The sequence below is a fragment of the Piliocolobus tephrosceles genome, chromosome X, assembly GCF_002776525.5.
Source record: "Piliocolobus tephrosceles isolate RC106 chromosome X, ASM277652v3, whole genome shotgun sequence".
NCBI lineage: Eukaryota > Metazoa > Chordata > Mammalia > Primates > Cercopithecidae > Piliocolobus > Piliocolobus tephrosceles.
The window spans coordinates 20,558,499-20,579,127 of NC_045455.1; the positions used below are offsets into that span (position 1 = coordinate 20,558,499).

General features: G+C 37.3%; 1 protein-coding gene across 1 annotated transcript in view; it reads left to right on the plus strand.

Moving 5' to 3' along the window:
* Nucleotides 1–6,217: 6,217 nt before the first annotated feature.
* Nucleotides 6,218–20,629, plus strand: part of LOC113219610 (glypican-6) — a gene marked incomplete at its 5' end in the record, with an annotated part of 584,830 nt that continues 570,418 nt past the window's right edge. Inside the window, one exon of the mRNA XM_026446588.2 lies at nt 6,218–6,616. Within this exon, the coding sequence (XP_026302373.2) occupies nt 6,218–6,616 (399 nt within the window). The remainder of the gene's footprint in view (nt 6,617–20,629) is intronic.

A 20,629-nucleotide genomic window follows, 5' to 3' on the forward strand; every position in this document is an offset into this window, starting at 1 on the left:
AAAGCAATATTGTCTTTTAATAATCACAGATTTTTATTTCTCCCTTTTTAGATAAACTATAATTTTAAAAATATCTTTATATAATTTCAACCTCAAAATCTAAAAAGTGCATTCAAAGAATCAGCTTTTTACACACACAAAAAATGCAAGTGATGTTTAAGGAAAAAAATACTGAAACAATATTATCTATTGGAAATAGTTCTTTTCATTTTTCCCTTATATAACTGCTATAACTGCTCTTTTAAAAAAAACTGTATGAATGAGGAAATAAAGGATGCCATAGTCTTGCTTATTAAAAACAACACAACAAAGCTTCAGTGTGAGTTTATTCAATACAGCAGATTATTTATTGAGTGGAAGAAGGCTTTATGTGTGAGACTGCAATGTGTGAGACTCGAAAGTGGTTTGGGAGTTAACTCTAATGTAACATGCTGGGCATTGCTTAAATGTAGTATGTGAGTGAATGTGAGTGCAATCAGCTTGGTGAGATAATGCACTATGAAGTCATGTCCCAGCAGGGATAGAACAGCAGAAGCAATCATTAAGCCAGGCAAAGAATGGCTCAGGACAGGCAGACTTTGGAGAGAACGTCAAGCTCTGGCAGAGCGATATTGATAGCCAACATTTTTTTTTAAACAAAGGCATGATATTTTATGCACAGGTACACATGAACTTGGAGCATGGGGGGTTATACATGAATATTATATGTGTATAAATATGTGAGAATTTGCAAGATGACAAGAGGGCAAATCAGTTATGTCCTGTCCTAAGATGTGGTTTGTGGCATCTTTCTTTCTCTGAGGTGGGCCCACAAAATCATCACTATCAAAGAGAAGTCCAGAACCAATGGAGTCAGGATGTATTTCACTGGATGGTCATATTCATCCATTGATCTATTCATTCATTCACTATTCACCACGTTTTAAGGCACTATCATGTGACAGGCACCATACATGGAAATGGCAGTATTGACTACTGAGAATCTTACTGTGAATACAACCCGTATTTCAGTTCCTTCTATTTAAGAGACAGCACCTCAAATTTGTGTTACAAATAAATCATGGGGTTGATGAGATGAGGTCTAGAAATAGAAAAAAATTTCTCTGAATGTTTTAATTGTCTATTTGTAGACCTTAGAATCTATCAGTAGAAGGGTGGCTCTCAGCAGGTGCGGGTAAGGAAGGGAGTAAGAGTGGTCTCGTCCCCAAAAGGACATTTGATAATGTTCGATGACATTTTGGTTGTGACTACTGAGAGAAGGATGTGCCACTGGCATCTAAAAGGTAGAGGCCAGGCATGCTACTTTATAATTTACAATATACAGCACAGTGCTCCCCAAACCCCTGTCCAAGGAAAGAATTATCCGGCTCAAAATGTTCACAGTGCTGAAGCTGACACCTGAGATAGACTAGGGTCATCTACTGCTCAATAACACACAAGCTACAGCTTGCAAAGGATACCGCCTCATGTGGCAAGGACAGACATCCTGACATGTGGCAAGGACAGACATCCTGAGCATTGTCCATCTTTACTGCTACTTACTTTCAAGGTCCCAGCCCCTGGGAAGTGGGAAGAGATAGGCCATTTGGGACCATGTTTTCCCTCTGCCACAGTCTAATGCACAAGAGTATAAATGGCACTGTGGGTCTGCCTTCATTAATGCTCTTCATTAATTCAGCATTTTCCTGCAGATTATATCAGGCTATTACATAAGCAAGATGCTTTTTGAAAGGAGAAATGATTTCAAAAGATATGTCTGAAAGCTGACATATGTATGTGGAATGAGAAGGAATACTCCTCATTTCACCTTGAGAAATGCAGGAAGAGAGGCAGGCTAGGAGGTTTATTGAGTGTCTGTGGATCACAACCCTTATAGGATGTCAGCTGTCATCTTTTATTTTTTTATTTTATAATTTTCATTGTTATTATTATTATTTTTTGGCGGGGGGGATGGATCTTGCTTTGTCCCCCAGGCTGAAGTGCGGCAGCAGGATCTCGGCTCACTGCAACCTCCACTTCCTGGGTTCAGGTGATTCTCCTGCCTCAGCCTCCTGAGTAGCTGGGGACTACAGATGCCCGCCACCATGCCCTGCTAACTTTTTTATTTTTAGTAGAGACAAGGTTTCACCATGTTTTCCAGGCTGGTCTCAAACTCCTGACCTCAGGTGATCTGCCCACCTCGACCTCCCAAAATGCTGGGATTACAGGCCTGAGCCGCTGCTCCCGGCTGGATGTCAGCTTTCAGAACCAGTTTATCCTCCATGTCAGTGCCTCCTATGGAATATTCCTTACCCACAGTTTGGCTGAGCTGACCAAACTGATTTAGCATATTGTTGTTGAGGAAGAGTTGAAACAAAGACATTAGCAGAGAACTATACAAACGTACACCCTTGCATGCGCATGTGTGTATTTCCGGGTTTAAGGAAGGAAACAGCATACCTGCTTCCCACAGTAGGACAAGTGCTATCATCTTGACTGACTAATGACCAAAGCTTTTCACTCCTTGGGTTCCGAAAGGATATAGATAGACACGACCATGCTGCGACATTCATTTTAAACAAGTTTTTAATAGGAAATGTCTCTGAGAGCATGAAAGAAGAAGAGGAAAAGGATGTTATATAGCACTTAATCCAATCCCGTACCTAATCCAGCACAGAACATGTTTATCTATGTAGTATTAACAAGACATTTCTGAGTTGAATGGGACAAGCTTTTGTTGTGTGATGTAGACTGTAGAGAGCCTCTCGCCTGCCTTTTTCCTCTTTCTGTGCTTCCCCTTATCCCTCTGTGCCATCTTACCTTTCAGTCCATTTATTTGGGGGCTTCATTTGGAGCCTTTCTCAGTTATCCTTAGGGCACCTCTTGGCTCCTTGGGGTTGGTTTCTGCCCCTTAAGAGATCTCTCCAAGTGATCAGGCCACATCACACAGACTTTCTTTTTCCTTTTCCAACAGTGGTGGTTTTTATCTACAAGACTGTTCTCCCACTTGAGACAGTCTGCCCTGAAGCAAACAGATGTTTACATTGAGATCTCCCCTCTAGATAAATAAAATCATCCCAGAGGCTAACGCTGGCTAGGAAAGGTTTTTTGTGCACCTATGAAGCGTAACTGAGCCCTAAGCAACCACCTTTGATGTATATTTTGTGATTGGGGAAGAAGGAAAAATCAAATAGCATTTCTTTCTGCCAAACTGTTTTTTGCAGATAAAAATTTTTGTTGACTGAAGACTTTATCCAATGTGTGCTTTGCCCTCTTCCATTAAAATGAGTTCAGTTGAGATTGCTTATTCTTATATTGTCCTTGAATTTTGTTCTCTCTGATGTTGCTTGCACATGATACTTCATCAGTAAAATGGATCACATAACTGTCTTCTAAATCTCCATCTTGTTTGGTTTGCTGAGAAACAATTTTCATCCAAGCATAAAGTAATTTGTTCAAAGAGTCAGACTTCAAAAGGTGGAAGTCTACAGTCATGCTGAAAATGAAATGAGTACCCTTAGTTTTGGAGGACATTAGCTTTGCCTTAGTACCTTGGATCTCCATTATTCATAAGGTCTTAGATCAATGTACCTTAAGGTAGCAACATTTATCATAATTGGCTGATACATTAGCGTCTTTAAATACCAAATATTAACTTTGACTATGAGATCAGTAAACCATATAATGATTTTGAACAAGAAATAATAATAACTTGACTTTAAGGATCAGTGAAGCTAATATCAGACTTCTGAGACAATGACATACTCTTAGACAATAGTATAAGCTTGGAATCTATGGAAATGTTTCTTGAGCCACATTTATTGAAATGTGATAACTTGGTTTCTATACTGAATCATAAATACTAATTTAAACGTAAGAAAAACCACAAGACACAGTGACCACTCACTTTCAAAGTGGGCATGGCTCAATATTTGGAGTTCTCATATCAGGAGAAGAAGAAGAAGAAGAAAAAAATCTAGGGAGGTGTTACCCTCAGTAAAAGAGAAAATGCCATTTTTATCCCTAACACAAATATTTGTTTCTCAAGACTTTGGAGAGCAATGAGTATCAGAGAAATTTTGTTCTTCTCTTTCTCTTTTTTTAAAGCTCTGTGCAAATCCAGACCACACTATTGATTACTGACTATTCATTGCTGAAGGCAGTACTCTGTATTCAATAAATTAAGCTTTAATTCCCAAGTCCAACAAAATAATTGACCTCAAAAAGAAGATAAATGAATAGGCTGTCCAGAGCTCATGATTAGAATCCACTTTCCAGTCTCATTATATTAGTATTTCTCAATTCAGTGATTTTTCCATTCTTTTTTATCTTCTTTCACAATCTGTTATGCCTTCCACCCTGTTCCTGTGTCAGCAAGGTCAAGCTACTTTCATTCTTGGTTTCCAGATCGGAAGGTTTAACTTAACGATATTCTCATACTTTTGTATTAGTAATTTAATGTACTTTCCATTTTAGGACAAACTAGATAACTAGTATTTTTGAAAAAAGTATGAAATGCTCTTGATTTCCTAAAATCATAAGTAACATCAGCATACAGCATATATAAATATTTTGATAAATTTATGCTTCCCAGTTTTGCAAATTTTGCCCTATCTGCTTCAACAGTCATTTTCTTGACCAAATCCTTAAAGATTCAGAGGGATTTAATAATATTTTCCTTGATTTTACATTTAGCAAAAATAAAAATAAAAACCATTTGGTGACGTGAACAAAATTACACAGTATTTATAACCCCACAGTTTTTGCTGCCACTGTAGCAACAGAATTTACATTTTTTAAAATATATATATATATATTTCATAGAAAGGAGGTAAGCAAATGAAAAGTACTTTCACTGATGCTTTGGTCTGATTTAAAAACAAATATAAAGTAGTTATCATTATTACAGACACCATTTAATTATCAAGACAATGGTTTGATTGTATATTAATCAGAACTGAAGTGGCTAAACCAAGCACTTCTTCAGCCAACTTTTAAGAATACACAAGTAGCTTCCGTGGAATTAATGGAGAGTTGTTCATCACTGTTTCCTTTCTGTATCTTAGGAGAGAATACCCAGAACCCCAGAAAGGAGCAGAGTCCTTTTTAAAAATTCCTGGAGCTTTTGAAGTATGCAGGACTTGATTTGTCCCTGCATTTCTGAGAAGGGGCGTAGTTTTAGGGAATAAAAGGGGACTATGAAGAAGTAAAGCAGAATCATTTTGCTCTTAGGAACTTAGACTGATAACCTCAGAAGCATTATCTTTCCTTAGCTCTTTCCCCACCCCAATTTACAATCTCTAAATGAGATAAAACTTGAGCTTACTCTACCCAAGCTTATTTGTGCAAAAGGATAGGTGCCCTACACACACGAAGTGTGTCTTGAGGGAGCCTAGCATGAGGGCTAGTGAAGCTAATGATACCCAATGGCTTTAATTTATATCTTATTTTTTTTGCATCCTGTAAGTGATCCCAGTAACATTCAAGCGCTGTTGCAAAGTGGAAGATTTGAATTATTGATGTGCATTTTTTAGTTTAGAACCTCACAACCAGAAAGTCCAACTGTCAATATTTTATTCAAGTTCTATAACATGATGGTTTATATTTGTAATGATGATCCAAGGTACTTTATGGCTTTCTGACTCATTATGGCCACCTAAATTATGCTCATTATAGCTTTATTATGAAGTGAAGTTAATTGCATTATAAATATCTGAACACTGCTAATTGATTGCTATATATGGAAACTAGAAAGAGTCTAACTATATGACATTACTTTGAACATCTCATTTGTGGAGTATTTCAAATAAAAGGGATTTAATGGAATTTAGTGTTAGGACAAATTTATAAATAAACTGAAGCAAATGTGTTTATCATTATGTAAACAACAATACTCTGCACATTATATTTACAACAGATTTTGATTTGAGTTTGTATCAAACCGTAGGATTATTTAAAATTTAACAAGAAATGGTAAAAGAATGGAGCTATTTTGGAAGAGGATTACATGGTAGACTCCTAATGTTAATGGAAATCATGGGGTATTCTGTTTTGAGTCACACAGGATCATAGATGGAGGTCAAATCCCATTGAGAATATGATTTTTATCTGTCCATTAACACCTTAATCACAGAATATGTTTTTCCATGAAAATGTCAATTAAAAGCAGTTGTACTTAAGGTAAGTAGGTGCCTTGGGCTTTCTAGATTTCATTAATTTATGACTTCTTTCTGTTTTATCTGCAGAATTTTTCCGAGAGCTCCTGGAGAATGCAGAAAAGTCACTAAATGATATGTTTGTACGGACCTATGGCATGCTGTACATGCAGAATTCGGAAGTCTTTCAGGACCTCTTCACAGAGCTGAAAAGGTACTACACTGGCGGTAATGTGAATCTGGAAGAAATGCTCAATGACTTTTGGGCTCGGCTCCTGGAACGAATGTTTCAGCTGATAAACCCTCAGTATCACTTCAGTGAAGACTACCTGGAATGCGTGAGCAAATACACTGACCAGCTCAAGCCATTTGGAGACGTGCCCCGGAAACTGAAGATTCAGGTCACCCGCGCCTTCATTGCTGCCAGGACCTTTGTCCAGGGGCTGACTGTGGGCAGAGAAGTTGCAAACCGAGTTTCCAAGGTAATTGAAAATGTGCTGTCTTTCTAGTTGGTCTTCCTTGTTTACTCTGTTTTTTTAAAACCAATGTTTACAAAAAAAACAAGGTAAAAATTCTTAATTGGTGGTCTTTGCTCTTAGAGAAATCAGCTAAATATCAAAGTTTAATTCTGGCTTTCTTTTCCTTGCTTTGTGTGAGAAAAGACAGGATTTTAAACCTTTCTATGTGGTTGGAAAATTAATGTTAATACTTGTCAACAGTAAAGCAGACAAGCTTTTAGTATCAATGGTGCAAAAGCAGGCACGTTGCAACTATGATCATTTAGTATTTCTGATGAGGGTTTTAAGGATGATAAATACTCATGAAACAATCCATTTAGAGGTTATAATCCTCTAGGGAGTCAAGATGACAGTCTTCATGGACCTGCGAGTAGAGACAAGTTATTGTTGAGGACATCAGCACGTGGCGCTTCTTCTTTATCATCACGTGTCAATGTGGCCTAATTCCTTCATGGTAAAAGAAGAGCCCTTTGCTGACACCTGTATTACTGAATTAGGAAGCACTAATGAATACCAAGTATAGATTCTTGCAGAAAATTTCTTTTGTAACCTCTTATCTTTGTAATTTCATACCATGCATTGCCTTGGGCTTACGAATGAGATCAATCATTAATCTACTTTTGGGCCTTTCTTGAGGATAACATCTCTATACCTTGGATGTAAGGGATAATTCTACATTCCACTACTTAAACATTGAATATTTCCTGTGTAGAGGATGTCTGCTTTTGTTTAAGTTCTTTCTTGACATTTAAGGCACTTGTGAGGTCAGTTCTACAAATAAAATGAAAGATAATTACTTAAAGAAGTAAAGTTAAAAATAATACGTAACAGGAATCTGGTATTATGTCACTCAAAGAAGGTATATTTGTACAAGGGTTATTCCCAAACGCTACTTTCCTATTGCAGGGCTGTGCAAAAGAGTCACAGTATTTTTTCTTAACTATTGGTACTGTCCTATAATGCTTCTTTTTTTTTGACACTTTGATCTCCTCAATATTTACATCCTAGCATAAAGATTGTGTATACCCTTAAAAATGTTTCTCTATTGCACTGTCAGTGAAATCCATAATAGCCCATTTTCAGTTGTTAATTTCCTAAACATTTATTTGAGCATACAGACAGGTTATTTGCAGGAAGGCACTGAAGGAAATAATTACAAGGGCTTATTTAGCAATAAGAAGGGCATGTGATTCTAATGTTTAAAATAATATATTTACATTGAATCTCAACAATGTTTTAGATACCAAAGAAACTAAAGCCCCAAAAAGGAATTTATAAGGAATTAGCTAGGTAGAATAGCAAGAGGAAATATATCACCTGAGGACTGTCAGTAAAATATGAATAAGTATAGAAAATAAATATGCATTCCATATTTCCTTGAGTAGATGCAGTTTGTTGTAAAATAAATGTAAATTAATTTAATAAGTTAAACTCAATAATAGGCTTAGTTACAGAGGCTGCAAGCTGAAGCTTTTGATTTTGTTGAAGGATGAAACATGTAGCCAGCCTTTGAGAAATATGAATTTAAGAAATTCAGGCCGGGCACGGTGTCTCAAGCCTGTAATCCCAGCACTTTGGGAGGCCGAGATGGGCGGATCACGAGGTCAGGAGATCGAGACCATCCTGGCTAACACGGTGAAACCCCGTCTCTACTAAAAAATACAAAAAACTAGCCGAGCGAGGTGGCGGGCGCCTGTAGTACCAGCTACTCCGGAGGCTGAGGCGGGAGAATGGCATAAACCCGGGAGGCGGAGCTTGCAGTGAGCTGAGAACCGGCCACTGCACTCCAGCCCGGGTGACAGAGCAAGACTCCGTCTCAAAAAAAAAAAAAAAAGAAAGAAATTCGAAGTATGGATGGATATATTCCTGATTATGTGTATTTATTCTAATTGAGTGTTAATAAGGTTCACATGTGTGTATTATGATCTGGCAAGTTTCCAGTGAGATAATAGAATATTTTCTAGCAAAGTGTCTACAAAGCCATGGGGGAGGCTGCTGCTGGCTCTCCCTCCTGTTTTTCACAGAGTGGCATTCACAACTGCACAGAGATGGTGTCTCCCCTTGGTCACTCTCTGACTGTCTCAACTGAAGTCTTTGTTGACCAAAGTCTAACATGCTCTTCCTTCTGGGGAAGGATGACCTCATGAGCCAACCATCAGTACAGTATGACCTTTTTCTCTAGAAGTGGTGAGAAATGCATCCTCTAACACTGTATTCTCTCTCCCACTGATCCCTTCAGGACCAACAATCCCTAGTCAATTAAAATTATAAGCCCCATCCGACATTTGGTCACTGCCTTTTGGAGATGGATAGACAGATAGAGGGATGGATGGATGGATAGATAGATAGATATATAGATAGATAGATAGATAGATAGAGAGAGAGAGAGATAGATAGATATGGTATATGTATATATAGCCTTGGTTTGAAAGAAGTTGAGAAATGTTTTTGCAAATAATTTATGTCTCAGGAATTTAAGTATTTTACCAATGAACTTCCTTACCTGATGATTACAAGATGGTCTAGAGCTGACTAAACTAGCAATTTGTGATCTACTGATACTATGATGATTTTCAGCACCCAAAGTGTTTTTGTAATAGGAATAAAGAATCACAAAGACTAAATATACTAAAAAGAGAAGCAAGAATTGTGTTTGAGGTTTAAGCCCTTCATAAACCTGAAGCCTCTTTATGCTCTATTAATTGAGTGATTTAGAGTTGGAGAAATGATGACAGAAGAGCAGAATTCCCAAATGGAGATCAACAAACTGGCTTGTCTCCTGCATCCTGATTTGGGTGATTTTTTTTTTTCTCTCTTCAGTTTCTCTCTACGCTTATGGTGACTTCTTAATCTTGAAAGACATCATGAATATCTTCTAATTAATTGCTTTGACTGGAAAATTTACCTCTTTGGCAGAACACAGCAGTTTGACACAAATGTTTTGACATAATGTTCAGAACATTATTGGGAAATTTCTTACCAGAAAAATGGAGGTCTAAATTGTAAGCATCAACAGAATTATTTTTAAAACTTCTGCTTGTCATCTTATGAATACAAACACTGTCTTTTTCTAGCCTTCAGATGGGGCCAGTTTATTTTAAGTAACTATTACTCAAGGTCTGACCGCAGAAGCACTATGTGATTCTGTAGTGTATATATGTGGTCAGTCAGCCAGGATTCATTTTCTGTGTGAGTGGCCATTTTGAGCATGTCAAGTGTTACTGAGAGGTGGAACATCAGGAAGCTCCATGCTTTGCTGGTGGAATTATCAATTGATATGCTCACTTTAGATGATAATCTGAAAATACCTGTATTGCTGAAGATGCACCTATTCTAAAACTCCAATTTCATCTGGATAAACTGTTACACGTGCATACAATTAGACTTGTAGAAGAATTTTTGTAGCAGCATCTTTTACAATGACATAGAAAGTAGAAACGTCACAAATGGCCCATCTACCTAAATGGTGATCTCTTCACCTTATGAAATTTTCCAGAGCGGAGAAAGTGCTCATGAAACGAGTCACAGACACCTCACTGTGAGAGATAAACATCAAGTCACCTAAAATACATAAATTTGTATAAAGTTCAAAAATGTAAAACTAAGCAATACATTATTTGGGGAAAAAAATATATGTAGTAAAACTCCAAAGAAATTTCAAAGAATGATAAAATGAAAATCAGATGGTGGTTACCTCTGGAGATGCAGTTTGGAGGGAAGATGAAGGAGGGATACATAGAGATTTTTAAGTTATCAATAACATACTATTTCTTAAGCCAGGTGCTTGAGGCGGGTGTGTGTGTGTGTGCGCGCACATGCGCGCATGTATGTGCATGCATGCATACATGCATGTATTGTGTAAAGCTTTTTAATGAAATAAGTTAAGATATAGAAAGACTTTACCATTGTCCATGTCTGTTTCTACCTGTGTAACTACAATTGAGTCCCTGAGCTACCCTCAGTTGTTTGTAGTACTAACTACTGTTTATGGACCTGCTAACAAGTCAGTTTCCATGTTCCATGTTGTGCTACGGGATGTCAGAAAGGCATGGAAGGCAGAGCTCTAAAATGAAGAAAAAATAAATTTTGATAATGTAGTCACCTTGACAGAATGGATTTGGACTATTTTTAGCACTGTCCCTTTATTAAAATACCACCCTCATTCCCTTATCTTCCATCATAGTGAGTGGAAACATGGATACCAGCAGTCACTCGAAGGCGTGTCAAACATTGTGAGGAAGAGAGAGGGCTTCATGAAGAGATATTAACAGATTGTCTGCTTAAACCAGTCTTTACTTATTAGAAAGGCAAATGTGGAAATGACTATAGTGTCTTCACTAGTCCATCATGATGCCATTTACACTAAGAAGGCATGATTTTTATATATTTTTCTTTAATAAAAGTGACTTCTGGCATGGCATGGTGTCTCATGCTTGTAATTCTAGCACTTGAGGAGGCAGAGGCAGGTAGATAGCTTGAGCTCAAGAGTTCAAGACCCAGCTTGGGCAACATGGTGAAATCCCATCTCTACAAAATAAATACAAAAATTAGCCAGGCATGGTGGCATGCACCTATAGTTCCAACTATTCAAGAGGCTACAGTGTGATAGTGGCTTGAGCCCAGGAGGCAGAGGTTGTAGTGAGCTGAGATCGTGCCACTGCACTTCAGCCTGGGCAACAGAGCCAGACCCTGTCTCAAAAAAAAAGTGATTTCTGGCCGGGTGCATGGCTCACACCTGCAACTTGAGCACTTTGGGAGGCCAAGACAGGCACATTACCTGAGGTCAGGAGTTCAAGACCAGCCTGACCAACATGGAGAAGCCCTGTCTCTACTAAAAATACAAAATTAGCCAGGTGTGGTGGCACATGCCTGTAATCCCAGCTACTTGGGAGGCTGAGGCAGGAGAATTGCTTGAACCCGGGAGGCAGAGGTTGCAGTGAGCCAGGATCACGCCATTGTAGTCCAGCCTTGGCAACAAGAGTGAAACTCCATCTCCAAAAGAAAAAAAAAGTGACTTCTATGAGTAAAAGCTGTAAATTATGTCAAGAGCAATCATTTCAACTTTGCAAGTCATCTCATTGATTTATTATGGACAAATCAGGGAGGTAGTAGAACTGGGATCCATATAACTTGAACTATTGACAAATACTGTCATCTATTTCTCTATCCATCTATCTATCAAAAATCTTTCTTCCTGTGAGTCATGACTTTGAAAAGAAAAGTCTGGCTTTTAGTCTTTAGTAAGACCAGAATATTTTCATCAACAGATACCCACCTGTGTCTGCTACGTAGACTGATGTTTTTGCTCAAAGAGCCTCTTAAGTGGTTCATTCCCAACTAAACAGCTTTGCATTAACACTGTGTGCCTAGAAAGCAACAGACATAGTCAACTTTCAATAAATGTGGTTGATGCACTGTAAGGAAAAATGTTATCACCAAATTTAATGCAATAGAGGCTATGAAATGCCTCTGTTTAAAGTATTTTCTGATAACAGTGGAAAACCATTCTGAAGAATCTACCATGGATGCAATTTACAAGAGAAATTGTTTTCTCTTTAAGTGTTTGCTTTTGGGAAAGAATTGAGAATACAAAGATCACCTGTTGTCATTATCACCTGAATTATTAGTTTTGTTCCTTTTGTGGTGGTTTTTGGATCGGAGTTAATTTTGGGGGGGGGGGGGGGGCATTCCACAAATGAACACAATCACAAAAGGCCTTAGGTGAATGAAAGTTTTTTTGTAGTTCATTTGTGATTTGAATATCACCAACATATAAATGTTTGTGGGCAAAGGATAGTAACATTTAGCTAGAGAAAGAAGAATCAGGATCAGATGAAATGTCAGAGACTGTACACATTTAAAGAGCATTCCGAAAACAAAGACAAATGACAAGAACCAGCAAAGCATGCCCTTCTGAAAGTAAAGGCAAAGAGAATTCAAGAAATAGACTAATCAATAGCATCAACTGTGGCAGACAGTTAAGTAGAAAGGGCAGAGAAAACAGACCTTAGGATCTGGCCATTAGGATGTTACTGACTTTAGCGAGTGCAGGTTGACTTGAGTGGTTTAACTGGTTGAGAAGTTAACTCGTCTTCCCCTACACATTCTAGAACAAGGTATGCAAAGCTTGGTTCATGGACTGGTGCATGTTCATAAATAGGCTGTTACTGTTTTGCAACAAGATACGTACAAAAATTGAAAGTTAAAAAAATTCTTTACTGCAATTTCACATTGCTCTGACACCATCAGTGGGACTTTTCCTGGGATGTTGAATTTGCATGGTTAGTCTCCTATGTGTGAGCGGCATATGAGTTGTACTCCATGGGATCAGGCATCAGGTCATGATATATTGGTTTTTAATTCTGTTTACACGGTGTATCGCATTTATTCTCTTTATGTGGTGTATCACATTTATTGTGAATGTGAACTGTGACTTATCAAAGTTTACACTATTGTGTAAACTTTGCACAGCAGTCAGATCATCATCACTTACACATGTACAAATGAGAAGGGTGGGCAAGGTGTGTGATATCATGGGCCCAACTTGAAAGTTTGAAGGATTTCTCTTTTATTGTCCTATCTTCAGAGATTCAATGTCATGAGGACGTTCCCTGTTGCAATATCAGTGCACTATAGAAGTTTATGAGCCAAGATCTTGCATATGTGAAAGCATCCCTGCATCCCTGGTATGAAACCCACTTGATCATGGTGGGTTATCTTTTTGATATGTTGTTGAATTCGGTTAGCTAGTATTTTGTTAAGGATTTTAGCATCTATATTCATCAAGGATATTGGTCTGTAGTTTTCTTTTTGGGTTGTGTCCTTTCCTAGTTTTGGTATTAGGGTGATGCTGGTTTCATAGGATGAATTAGGGAGGGTTCCTTCTTTCTCGATCTTGTGGAACAGTGTCAAAAGGATTGATACCAATTCTTCTTTGATGTCTGGTAGAATTCTGCTATGAATCCGTCTGGTCCTGTACATTTTTTTTGTGGGTAATTTTTAAATTACCATTTCAATCTCACTGCTTGTTATTGAAGCTGATTCTTTGAAAAGATAAATAAAATTGATAGCCTATTAGCAAGATTAATCAATAAGAGGGAAAATCCAAATAACCACACTAAGAAATGAAACAGGAGATATTACAGCTAACACCACTGAAATACGAAAGATCATTCAAGGCTACTATGAACACATTTATGCACATAAACTAGAAAACCTAGAAGAGATGGATAAATTCCTGGAAAATTACAACCCTCTTAGCTTAAATTGGGAAGAATTAGATTCCCTGAACAGGTCATGGTATATTGGGAAAAATCAATCAACCAGAGATTGTTCAGATAATTTGAACCCCAAACAGATAACTTGAAATGTACTAATTCTAGAATAATGCTAAAAACAGGAAAATAATGAACATATTTTTATTGATTTTGTTGATATGTTTGGGTTTTACCTTTCCTGTGTTCAGCTCCTCTTTACCTATTTTTGTACCTTCCTACCCTAGCAGTTTTTCCCTAGGGTATATTCTGGGCATTTACAACCATGATGAGCTTTCAGAAAACCCATCATGATTGGCATGTCTACTGTTTGCCTATCCCCCTCAAATACAAGAACTTCCCTGGGGCCGTGGAAAATGTATACTACAAGCAGACGAGACGTCTTTGTTACTAATAGGGAACATTCGTGAGTGAAATATGCCAATTAAGGTACAGCACAAATGAAAAAGACCCAAGGATAAAACTCCAGTGCTATAATTCAGAGAATTCTGCTTGTAAAACAGCTTTATGAAGGAAAACGAACCTGATGTTTATCCCAGTCTCAATGCTGCCCGTTTTTGGACGTTTATCTCTGAATGCAGTTATGCTCTTCCTACGAGAAGGTTCTGTGAAACAAGGTTTGCACAGCAGGCACACCGTAATCACTTACACATGTACAAGGTGTGTGATACCATGGGCCCAACTTGAAAGTTTGGAGCATTTCTCTTTTATTGTCCCATCTTCAGAGATTCAGTGTTACAAGGACATTCCCTGGTGCAATATCAGTGCACTATAGAGGTTTATGAGCCAAGATACACATCAAAAAGAATTTTAATAAAGCTTGACAGATATATTGCCTTAATAGTGCTGACACAGTGAAGTGGGACTTATGTAGGGAGCATGACATCCTAACATTTTTAAAAATGAGATATTAGGTCATACAGATATTTGTAAGAAAGAGGGGGGGTACATTATTACATTTTATAGATTTCCTCCATTGTTATCTTTCTCATTGCAAGCAAGGGTTATTCCCTTGCATCTATTTGCTTTATACCTCTTCGTCTAGATGAGTGATATTCAGCACAAACACAATGGATCAATCCCAGATACTTAGAATATAGTAACCATACCAAGCAATGTTGAAACTCTACATTTTTTGGGTCTAAATCAAATAACCAAGAGTGAAAATGGACAGTTCAGAGTGTCAGTAATAGGATAATGGTGACTCTAACATTCAGAAGTAAGTAAAACTATGACCGAAATCTATAGATCCTGCAAGTTAACATCAAATGACACTTAAGTGGCTTGCATACACAGAATTTTTTAATTCCGTTTTGCCCTTGCAGGAACATGCTGCATGTCAAAAATGCTGCTGTCATATTTAATACTGAACAGAGAATAGTGGATTTTATATGGAAATTTTAACCTTTTCAGATCGTAGTATCTGAAGAAGTGAGGAAAATCTACTTTTCTATGTTAATTTTGTATAGAATTTTGGCAATCAAAAAGTACATTCATTGAATATTTTAAACTTTCATAAATACATTAATTATGGAAACATTATGCATGCTATTTTTATAGTAGGTAGAAATACGAGTCTTTTCATACAGAAATATATTCATTTATAAATAATGGGTGTTAAAGTTTTCATTTGCTCTTGACTTTCTAAAAACACATTCTCTTACTAAAAATGTATCAAGACATAAGGAAATATTTATTTCATTGTTTTTGAATGAAAATGGACAACATTTAGTAAGAAGTACACAATTTTATAGTGCTTTAAAAATTAGCAGAGAACCAAGCACTTTGCAGAAGTCTTTGTTCTTTCCATCTTAGAATTTTGTTGCACAAATCAAAGACTCGGCCAAGGAGAATTCAACTGTACTTGCAATAAAGCGTTTTATTGGAAAGACGAACCTTGCAATATTCTACTACATTGGTAGAGAGAGGATAACTATATAAAATATTTATGCCTCATTTTCCATAAAATATCAAAAATATCTATTTGGAATGGAGAAAAAAGTACCCTGACATTTTTGGCTAGGATAGAAGATAGAATCCAGATTGAAAGTCCTTTTTATTTGTGCAGGGTTTTTCTTCAGTGTTAATGTGATAGTACTTTCCCAACTATGGTCTGTTATACTAAATGTTTAACAAATTGTAAAACCTTTCACTCCCAGCTGTTCAAGACTTCCCTACTGATTGCTTGTGTTTGTCACTTGGGTTGTGATTTTGCAGTAGAGAACTGGAGAAATGAAATAATATTATGACTCACCCTAGCCAAATGGACATTTATTTCCTTCACATTACTGAGAAAATTTAAATTGTTGCTCCAGCTTAAATCACCAGGATATTTATTTTTTTGTTGGTGGTAAGAACAATAATTTTATGTATCTTCATATATTTTTTTTTCTGATCCTAAAATCAATATGTGTGTTCATCTGAATTTTTTTGAAGAAGCAGAAAAGTACAAAGAAGAAAATAAAATAATTCTAAATTTGCCATACCAACAGATAATTAAATGTCAAAAGTTTGTATTTCCAGTGTATCTGTGATATCATTTTATATTGCCAAATTATGTGAGACGTTTGATATTAAATTCTACTTTCATCATTTTAACATCACATGCATTTCCCCACCTTGTTGACACTTTTCTTTTTTTTTCAGTACTCCTATATCTTAAAATTTTTCTTTTACAACCTAAGAGATTTGTTTGCTGCCAATATATCTGGGTATCTCTTACAAAAAAAATAATTCCCTAAACAGCCTTACCTAGAAAAGAAAACAGTTGGCTCGCATCGTTCGTTTGCGTGTGTAGGTGTACATATGTGTGCATGTCTAGCCTGACTCGCTTTTCACTCTGAATTCTGAGGTGCATGGGAGCTCCATGGCTCTCTTATCTTATTTAACTGCTGGAATTTACTGATCAATTTATACCTACTCCATATAGTTCCATAACTTAGAAAGTGTTCATTCAAAAGGGAAAAGAAAGGGTGGGTATATAAAGGGGAGGTAAGGAATGAGGCTGACAAAAAAATGTTTGGTAGAAATCCATGAACAGTACTTTCCATTGGGCCCCAAATCTGAATCTATGTCAGATTAAAAACTGGTGGACCTTGGTCCAAACTGGCCCAGTTATATAAAAAACATAATTTATTTGGCATGAACTCTTTAAGATTTCAAGCAATGTTTTTAAGTTGGGCGGATTGATGTGAAATATGGATTTCTACAGTTTCTTGGAAGATACAACAACCCTGAGTCGGCAATTGCATAGCAAAGATCAGCTGGAGTTAGTGTTTAGACTGAGCTTTTTTTTGCCTTAGCATCCATGTTCCGTTTAACACACGTCTGAACACTGCTGGAGTTGACCTGATCCTGAATTCAGTGTTAGTTGCCATTTAGCTTGGTGCTCAGCTCTTTTGTTCATAATAAATAAATATTTTTCTGTACCTATTTTTTAACCAAAAGTGAAAAAGTGTAATCCAAATAAGCCATGTGTCAAGAAAAATAGTGGTTAAAAAATAATGCTATTTTTTGTTTGTTTTGGAAGTACACAATATGTTAAATATTTAAAATACAAATAGCATCTATGGTTAAAGAACTCACTCAGTGAACTTCACTCACAGTTATTGTTCATCTCCCTAGCCTATGAACTTGCAAAGTCTCCTTTAAGCTTTATATTGGCCATCATTTGCTGTAAATACTCTTTCTTTTTCTTTTTTTTAGACAGAGTCTCGCTCTTTTGCCAGGCTGGAGTGCAATGCCACGATCTCAGCTCACTGCAACCTCCACCTCCTGTGTTCAAGAGATTCTCCTGCCTCAGCCTCCTGAGTAGCTGGGACTATAGGAATGCACCACCATACCCAGCTAATTTTTGTACTTTTAGTAGAGATGGGGTTTCACCATGTTGGCCAGGATGGTCTCGATCTCTTGACCTCATGATCTGCCCACCTCAGCCTCCCAAAGTGTTGGAATTACAGGCATGAGCGATCACGCCTGGCCGGTAAACACTATTTCTTAATTAAATGAAAGTAAACCAAAAGCTAAGAAAACTCTACTATTTCTGATGTTGGGACCAGGGAAGAATCCTTCCTTCAATTAATGCCCTCAAAAACATCCTCATAATATATACAACTAGACACTGAAGCCAAAGTGTACGAAAATTTATAGCAAGCACAGGCTTAGAATTGTTCCTATTTTATGTCATTGTAACATCATCACCATTATGAAAATTCTCTTTCTGTTCAATGTAATGCAAGCTAACAAATGATTACTTGCCAGCCACTATGCTAAGTTCTTTTTGCACCTTGCCATTTAGCCCTTACATTAAACCTAGGAGATAGGTATGGTTATCATTCCACTTATTAGATAAGAAACCTAAAGCAGAATGACACAGACCCTGTGCTGTAATATTCCACATTGCTTCACACACAGTTGAATTTTTTGTCTTTAAACACATCAACCTAATATAAAACTCCTTGGTCTACGGCAGTGCTATTCAACAGGAATATGATTTGAGCCATGTATATAATTTAAAATTTTCAGGCTGGGCACGGTGGCTCACACCTGTAATCCCAGCACTTTGGGAGGCCGAGGCAGGTGGATCACCTGAGGTCAGGAGTTTGAGACCAGCCTGGCCAACGTGGTGAAACCTGTCTCTACTTAAAGTACAAAACGATTAGCTAGGCATGGTGGCGGGCACCTGTAATCCCAGCTACTCAGGAGGCTGAGGCAGGAGAATCACTTGAACTGGGGAGACAGAGGTTGCAGTGAGCTGAGATCACACCATTACACTCCAGCCTAAAATTTTGGTGTGTATTTTGCGCTTAGAGCACATTTGGAGTTGGACTAGCCACATTTCACATGCTGACAAACAGCTTGTGGCTATAGCTAAGGAATTAGTGTGGAGATAATGTTTTAATACGTTATTCTCCTATTTAAGATAAGAAAGTTTAAAATGTCTCCCTAGGAAGCCAAACTCTTGTGGATGATTATTCATCCACTTTGTGATTATTTCATGATTATTCATACACAAGGAAAATGGAGAAATATTCTGTCTTTTCATAATGCATTTTTGTCTGTGATTGGAACTGTAACATAAATAACATAGACACTTTATTGAGGGATTTGTTCTTGCCATTGCCTCAAAGGCCCTAGAAGGAGTGTTACTGCTGTCCCTTAAGTGTAATGGCTACGAGGAAGGTTGCAAGTCATCATGGATGAACTACTCTGTGATTTTCAGTCTGCTCTGGGGAAGTGGAGGAGACGCATTAATACAGGAGTTGGCAAGTGTCTGTGGATGTTAGTATCAGCAGTAAACAAAATAAATAAATGCCCAATTATGACCATGGGAAGGGGCTCTCTGAGATGTTTAACTCTTTAAAAATAGTCGTAATACTCATAAAACTGGCCCGTCACTGGGTTAAATGACTCAAAACCACATGACTCATTTGCGTTCAAATAGATTTGAGGGTATTTCACAATCTTTGGGTAAAGAAGGTTCTTTTCAGGTAACAGCTCTGAAGCGTTAGTTCTATTTGATTTGTCTTTAAACATTTTAGAATATAACTTTTAAAAAAATATGAAATTACAATTTTAGTGAATTATTACTTGGGTGCATACAGTGATATACTAAGTAAGTTAACCAAATTGACATTCCTTGTCCCAAAATGCCTGTCTCCACCAGGAATGAGCTTCTCATGAGATGGGTTGTATTTAATAATTCCTATTAATTTTTAAGTGTGCATTATGGAACTGATACTTTCATCGCCATGCTGCAAATTGTGATTTGTAATTGGGTTTCCTTTTGTAATATAGAGAGTCAGATCAACCTGGCAGAAGTATATGGCTCTGTGGCAGCAACCATGTTCTGAATATACACAACTTTCTCCTGGGCTCAAAGTATCATGGTGCTAAAGAGCTGAGTTTGGGCTTATTTTGTAATTCTATTCGTTAAATTAATTTAGAATATGCAAATGGATTTATTGTGAGATTTAAAGTCCTTTCCCTCAAGGGAGCCCAGAATATTAGTTTAGCAGTGTTTTGGACACAACATTAACTCAATTTCAGGGGCCAGTCAATATAATGTCAGCATCCCATAATCTTAGCTGCACAGTGTCATTTTCTCTCTATTTTTCACTTCTGAGTCAAAAATCTTTTTGAGAGATTACAAGTATGTCAGAGTATTTCCAACAGAGAGAAAGTTTGTAGATAACTTCTATTTGCAGCCTCAAATTCTTACGTTTTCTTTATTCCAGCATCTATGGTTTGCCCTTTCTCTTGGGTACTCAGAAGCCCTACCAACTACTGAAAATTGAGTTTAGAAATTTCAAGCAACACAATCACTTTGTAACTTTCCTTTTGTGTGCTTTCTTTCTGTGTTGCTTCCTGTCTATATTTCTCCCTTTCCCATGCCTTGGTTTCTGCCGAAATCTACATCTTGATCACTCCAAGAATAGGCTGTTGCCACCTTAAGATAACCCTCCCAGTCATTAAGCTGTGTACCTTCTTCTGGGCATCCTAAGAATATCTTCATCAAATACCGCTTTGATGAGGGTACTGTCCTGTTTACAAGTCCTGACAGTATATTACTTATCCATTCCTTTTAAAAATCTGGGGTATTTACTAAGTCCTTGACTCTCTGCTAGGCATGGACTTGAAATGTCATATCCCCATCCTCAAGAGGTTGACAAGTCTGAAGTCGGCAGCCTTGCCTTCAGGTCTT